The sequence below is a fragment of the Sardina pilchardus genome, chromosome 24 (assembly GCF_963854185.1).
Source record: "Sardina pilchardus chromosome 24, fSarPil1.1, whole genome shotgun sequence".
NCBI classification, from domain to species: domain Eukaryota; kingdom Metazoa; phylum Chordata; class Actinopteri; order Clupeiformes; family Clupeidae; genus Sardina; species Sardina pilchardus.
The window spans coordinates 5,467,069-5,474,568 of record NC_085017.1 but is presented as its reverse complement, the minus strand read 5'-3'; the positions used below and the strand labels follow the sequence as shown (position 1 = coordinate 5,474,568).

Sequence of the window (7,500 nt, the reverse complement as noted above, 5' to 3'; positions counted from 1 at the left end):
CGGTAAGGACGCACTCGGACACAGAGGAGGGGCACCAGGGGGGCATAACAACATGCCCAGCTGCCTCAGAGGGGTGTAAGGTGGCATTGAATGGTGCCAAGTGGCATCAGTAAGGGAGCACTCTGTCACAGAGGTGTCATAGAAGCATTCCCAGCTGCATCGGCAAAGACCCGCTCAAGCGCGGAGAGTGCCCTGGCATGGGGTGGCACAGAACCATGCCAAGCTTCATTGGTAAGACCGCCTTCATGTATCCTGGATGCCAGGGCGACACAAAAGCATGCCAAGTTTGCATCGTTAAAGACGGACTTCAAACATGGAAGGTGCTAGGGTGGCATACGGTGGTGCCACCGACATCCCCAGGTGCATTGGTAAGGACACACTCAAACACGGAGACCATGCCAGGGTGCATCGGTAAGGACACGTTCAGACGGTGCCAGTGTGCTCCAGGTGAGGGCTCTCTGCTGCCCCAGCCGCCTGGCATGGTGCACTGGTAGCTCTCAGCAAGTCCATGCATTGTTTGTTTATTTGTCATAATATTGATATTGATAGTTTTCCAGAGATGGAATCCTTATATTCTTAGTTCTGTACGATTCCCATCAGATTCATGGAGATTTTGGATCCAATAGGATCTTATAGGATTGAGAATCATATAGGACTCAGATTTGAGATTTTTTTACATTTTCTTTTTGGATTGTTGCTGTTGGAATCCTATAGGATTTTGGTTCCAAAATCTGATTGGAATCCTACAGGAGTTTTTGATAAGGGAAATGCATCAATGGAGGACTGCCTGTGTGTGAGGACCGGGCAGCATTAGCAGTAACCCGAACATGTAGCATGCTAATAGCCGAGTAGTGTAGCATGCTAAGCTCCAGTATCAGCAGTAGCCTGTAGCATGCTAATAGCCGAGAAGCGTAGCATGCTAAGCGCCTAATCAGGCCAGTATCAGCAGTAGCCTGTAGCATGCTAATAGCCGAGAAGTGTAGCATGCTAAGCTCCTAATCAGGCCAGTAAATCTGCTCTTGAACAAGTCAAGCTGTTTCCCTGACAGCACTTGCCCTTCCCGTCAGTTTGAATCAAGCGTGGGCTTTATGAACGAGGAGGGGGGGCCCTTTAAACGGCGAGGAAGCGCGGGACTAAAACGACCCCCCCGAGGACCGGGCGGCTCAAGCCGAGTTAATCTGAGCAGCGCGGAGCAGGCGCTGGGATGGAGTGTGATTGTCCTGGGGGGTGACTGTCTGCCATGCCGCGCAGCTCGCTGTCACTTTCAGTCAGCGTGGCACTTACGTGACATTACACGACGAGGTCTCGGCTGGCGGAGGGCGGGCGGGCTAGCTAGCGCGCGGCTTTAGCGGAGGAAAAGCAGCGTTGCGTGAAAATGCCCCTGAAAAATAAATGACTGATGTTCTGCGTGATGTCATAGCGGATCGTTTGGATGCTGATTCTCTTCGCCCCTGACTCTGTGTGTGTGTGTGTGTGTGTGTGTGTGTGTGTGTGTGTGTGTGTGTGTGTGTTTGTGTGTTTGTGTGAGATGAGCTTTATTACGAGAATGACAAGCACAACATCCTCTACAGGCTTCTACAGACTCTACTTCTGCTGTGGTGTTTGACTCGTGTGTGTGTGTGTGTGTGTGTGTGTGTGTGTGTGTGTGTGTGTGTGTGTGTGTGTGTGTGTGTGTGTGTGTGTGTGTGCGTATGTGTGTGTGTGTGTATGTGCCTGTTCCTGTGCCTGTTCCTGTACTTAAGCTAGTGTGTTAAGCAAATCTGTCGTTCTAACCGATAATACACAACTTTTTTTCTCGTATATTTTTTACCCTTATTTGTTGTCTTGCCTTGTCTCTGCTAACCCTCGTGGCAGATGCTGCTGCAAGTACTCACACACACCTACACACACACCTACAGTACACACACACACACACCTACAGTACACACACACCTACAGTACACACACACACACACACACACACACACACACACACACACACACACACAAAGCCCAGCTGTTCACCTGTGCGCTTGGCTGCATTTAGCAGATGTTGCGCTGCAGTAAAGATCATAAATGTCTGTAAATGCACATCCTCAGACGCCTTCAGCTGATTTTACTTTTTTATGCCCTCCTTCCCTCTTTCTCTTTCTCTCTATCTCTCAATTATCCCCCTTCTTCCCTTCCCTCCCTCCATCTCTTTCTCTATCACCCTATCTGCACTTCCTCTTCCCTTATTAATGTATCTCTCTCTCTCTCTCTCTCTCTCTCCCTCCCTCCCTAGTGCCCTGCGGTGGCAACCTGACCCAGCGCACCGGTACTATCCTGTCCCCTGGCTACCCCGAGCCCTACCTAAACAGCTTGAGCTGCGTCTGGAAGATCACCGTTCCGGAAGGTTCCGGCATCCAGGTATCTGACCTCCTGTCCGTTTTTTACACACTCTCTCTCTCTATCTTTATCTCTCTCTCCCTCTCTCTCTCTCTCTCTCTCTCTCTCTCTCTCTCTCTCTCTCTCTCTCTCTCTCTCTCTCTCTCTCTCTCTCTCTCTCTCTCTCTCTCTCTCTCTCCATCACACACTCAAAGAGTGAGAATGAAAAGGCCTGTGGTCAGTGTGGTCATCATCATGCCCGTTGACAGGGGCAGATAAAGAGTCCTTGGCACCTGCAGCCCTGCGGAGGCTCACTAAGGGACTGGCAGAGTCCCTCACACACTTCCAGGTTTTTTCCTCCTTTTACTGTATCATATTTTGGACTTCAGCACGGGCCGTTAAAGTTTAGACCCTCGGTGGACACAGCGGAGGCCGCCCTCTGCCCAGGGATCTGAACCAGCGGCCCCACAGCTCATAACTCGGCCCAGTCCTAGCCTATAATTCTGAGTGTGTGTGTGTGTGTGTGTGTGTGTGTGTGTGTGTGTGTGTGGGTGTGTGGCCCAGTCCTAGCCCATAACTCTGAGTAATATTTCCCACCAACCAACCATCTCCTCCATCTTAAGCCAGGCAGTAAAGGAGCACTGCTGAGACCCGGTGGCAACACCACACAGGCGCACACACACACACACACACACACACACACACACACACACACACACACACACACACACACAGAGTTCTGGTAGCAACAGGACCCTGAGAGGTGTGTATTTATGCCCAGTCGGAAGAAATCCCAGGGCTTTGCCCACACTGGGCTCCATTTTATCACCTCTCTATTACCTTATTATATCACTTCTGGCTTTTATTGCACTGCACCACTTCTGCCGTGTGTTAGCACCTTACTGCTGTGGCTGATGAGCGCTATGGGGGTTGATTAAGTCCTTACTGTATCTACGTACAAAGGAATTAGTTAACGAGTTCATTTAGCCACGTTGATAAGCATAGGATCTTACAAGATGGTGTGTGTGCAGGAAAACAACCTCCTGACACGGCTGTGTATACAACATAAGCTTTGTGCTAGCGTTAGCATTACATTGAATGAATGAATATATACTTTTTTTGATCCCGTGAGGGAATTTCGTTTCTCTGCATTTAACCCAATTTAACCGAATTAGTGAACACACACAGCACACACATTGAGCACCACATAGAGGCTTTATTCTTTACTCAGTTATTTTAGTGACTGCTGAGAACTGTAGTTCTGCTAAGAGCTGCGTAGGTTCGTATAATTTGTCAGTTATAGTTTGACATGTATTCATTTACTCAGCAAGTCATTAGGGTCCATTCAGAGATGGCTTCCATTGCACACCAATCATGCAGCCAATTTATAAACTACATCTAAGCAACATTTATAAAGCACTTTTCTAGGTACCCATTTACAAGCTCCATCTATACATACAGTATATATATACACACATTTGTAAAGTGCTAGTCTAGGTGCCCAGAGTGCGTGCAGGTCCCTGTGCCTCCTCTCGTACTGGTGCTGTGTAATTGTGCTCCAGCTTCAGTCCAACTGTCTGCTGCAGCAGCCTTTCAGAAGTAACGGATTACTCTCTCCCAGTGTGGCCGGGCTCCACGCTGCGTCCCTGTCCTGTCATAGAGCACAGCTCACAGCACAGAGTCACCGAGCTGCCAAGAGACCAAAGGACTGTGGGAAACAGTCACACACACACACACACACACACACACACACACACCCCACCCGCTGCATCACTTTGTTGGGCTTCAAAATGAAAGATCAATCTGCTTGGTAATTACTGCAGATTTCGACTTGTGACAATTTTTACTCGATTAATGTTGATCCCGAGGCACCTTTTATAGCACCCAGGAGAGCGGCAGAGCCACAGACAAACTGAGGGGTGAACAAACGAGAGAGGAGGGATTGTGTAGAAGAGAGAGAGAGAGAGAGAGAGAGAGAGAGAGAGAGAGGGGAAGAGAGGAGAGGGGTGGAAATGGAAAGGGGAAAAGGGCAAAAAGATAAAGAGAGTAGAAAAGAGCCTTTGGAAGTAAACAGGAGCGATAGAGTCCACTGACCGATGGGTACGAGATAGCCTGGAAGACAGATATGGGCAGACAGGGGTGGAGAGAGAGAGAGAGATGAACAGACATAGGGGCGGAGAGGGAGATGGATGGACAGAGCAGGGGTGAGAGGCAGAGATGGACGAGCGATAAGGGGCGCCCAGGTAAAGAGGTCCACCTGTGCCCGGCTTGATAAGGTGAACAGCGACTCCGTCCCTCCGTCTGAGGCAGGATTAATGTCCCCGCCATTCCCACTAAAGTTAATTGTCTAGATCTGTTGCTGAGAGAGTCGTAGCGGAGTGCGGCCTTTAAAGGAAAGTTACGGGGCCTCCTGAGGGACTTGTAAAATTCCGTAACACGCCAAGTCGAGCGTGTCCTTTCTTGTTCAATTTGCGTTTGGTCTGAAACCAAACGTTTTCTTGAACATTATTGTCTCGGACTCCTGGAGGATTTCTTTACAGCCTTAACAGAAGCGTAGATATTCTCACAGAAATATGTTCGTGGCGCCGAGACAAAAGACATAAATGCAGGAGATTAATAGAATTTTGTGTCGTGAGGAGAGAAGAAAAAAGGTTTTTCCCTGGTGATCTCTTATGCTAAAGCTGAGATTACACAGCGTCACAGAGATGGGGAGACAGACCTGCACACAGTCACAGTGTCAGTGGTTTGGGATTTACTGCCGGCTGCTTGTGTTTGAATCACAAATAAACTGATGGCGTTTCTATGAAAAAAGCCCCTCGCATGGAAGAAGAGAAAAAAAATATGAATTCAATTCTCTGCAGAGAGCAAAGGCAAACAAACATGACATTTGATGGCGAAGCTATCAGTCATGACAATCTTCTGCCGATAGCCATGGACTCACGCTTGTGGCCATCAGACACACACACACACACACACACACACACACACACACACACACACACACAGAGAGACACACACACACACACACAGAGAGACACACACACACACACACACACAAACACACACAAACACACAGCCACGGACTCACGGCTGTGGCCATCCAATTTTCGGGTCTGTTTGTGGGAGAGGAGAAAGCAAACACCTGCCAAACTGTTTACTGGGTCCTGCTCACTGGCCAGGAAGAAACGAGAGCGGGCAGAATCCGCAGTGGACGAGACGGAGCTTCGTTTAACGGACTCGTGGTCTGAGGTGACCCCTGGGCTGAGGCGGGGGCCGCCGCGTCCTCTCTCTCTGGACATCAGATCAATCAGGCTGCTGCTGGTCTGACTGTCAACCATGAGAAATGTTTATTTCAGATATAATCAAACACCTTTCAGTTTATCTTCAATATATTATTTCTTTCTTTCTGTCTGACTTTCTATTTGATCTTTCTTCCTTGATATCTTTCCGTCTTTCTAACTTTCTTTCTGTCTGACTTTCTATTTTATCTTTCTTTCTTTACATATTTCTGTCTTTCTAACTTTCTCTCTTTCTCTCTATCTTCCTGTCTTTCTCTCTCTGGTCTGTGGTTGAGATGGACAGACGCTGTTGCCTCACTGTGCTTGTGTTTGTGTCCCACACAGATCCAGGTGATCAGCTTCGTCACTGAACAGAACTGGGACTCGATGGAGGTGTTCGATGGTGGCGACAACACAGACACCGTGTTGGGAAGCTTCTCAGGTCTATCTACCGATCTATTGATCTATCTATCCATCTATCTGCCTATTTATCAATCTATCAATCTGTCTACTCTAGCTATCTACTGTATCTATCTATCTATCTATCTATCTATTGATCTATCTATCCATCTATCTTGCTATCTATCAATAGTTCTATCAGTTTTTTTGTCATTCGGATTAAACAATTCCGATTGAAAAATGAAAAATTTACACGTGATATGTTCCATTCCAATCAGGTGCTCTCAAGCACTTTAGAATCTTTGATCAGAATAGCTCCGTTGTTACCTACTTTTGCCTAAGAAGATACAGCAGGCAGTCCGATTGACTGCATATGGCTGTTCAATCGGAATAGGAATGGAATACAACACCTCTTTCATTATGATGAAAATTCTGATTGGATCGGCAGTTTTGTTCCAGTCAAGGTGTTTATTTCTATTCCGATTGAGTCGTTATTCCGATTCTATTCAGAATAGAAGTGTAAACCTACCTTATCTATATCTGTGTGTCTGTCTGTCTGTCTCTTTATCAATATTTATCAACATTTATTTATTTCTCAATAAGTCAACAACCAACCGAACGTCGACCATTCAGTCAATGCAGGGAATGAGTGTCGTGTTTGATATCTAGCCACAGCTCATGTTCAAAACTGCAGTGGCCTGCGCTTTCACCTCAAAGGATCTGCTAAACGGCCATATATTATAAATACTGCCACTGCCTTTAAATAGCAGCCATCCGTCTCGCAGGACAAATATTGTGTTTGAAATGCCATGCTATTATTGGCTGAGAAGGATTTTAGCATGAGTAACTGTGTGTGTGTGTATGTGTGTGTGTGTGTGTGTGTGTGTGTGTGTGCGTGTGCGCGTTCTGGTTCCCTGTAGCCTTAGAAGAACAGAGGGAACCTTCCATATTATGCCTTTTCAAAATAAATCGCTTTCACGATGGCACTGTTAAAAAATAACTAGGCTTGCTGCACGTTTAAGAGGGTGTTTAAATGTATTCACTCTGAGCGCACAACAAAGAGACCGAGAAAGAGAGAGAGAGAGAGAGAGAGAGCAAGCAAAGACGAAAACAAACGGCCTCCAAATAGAATAGTGAATATTTAAAAAGGTTAACAGCGTTTGTTTTCGCCACAGAGAGAAAGCCTTTTTATTGTGTCTTTTGCATTTCCTCCATCTCCGGCGCGAGGGGCGAGAGCGAGAGTGCACGAGTGGGAGTTATGTCACTAAGCCTGCCCGCATGCCCCGCCATCACAAGCGGATCTGGCACAAATGCTACAACTGCCCTGCAGTCAAACGGATGCATAATAAAGCTCCTCTAAATAAATGAAGGCTGCAGCAGAAGAGGCTGCCGAGAGCCTATCACAGCTTACATTACTGTGGAGTTATTACGGAGAGCCTATCACAGCTTACATCACTATGGAGTTATTACGGAGAGC

General features: G+C 47.2%; 1 protein-coding gene across 1 annotated transcript in view; it reads left to right on the top strand.

Annotated features, from left to right (window-relative positions):
• csmd2 (CUB and Sushi multiple domains 2) overlaps positions 1-7,500 on the top strand; it is a 398,565-nt gene that overhangs the window by 300,297 nt on the left and 90,768 nt on the right. Inside the window, 2 exon segments of the mRNA XM_062529179.1 lie at positions 2,264-2,388; positions 5,970-6,066. Coding sequence (XP_062385163.1) covers positions 2,264-2,388; positions 5,970-6,066 — 222 coding nt within the window.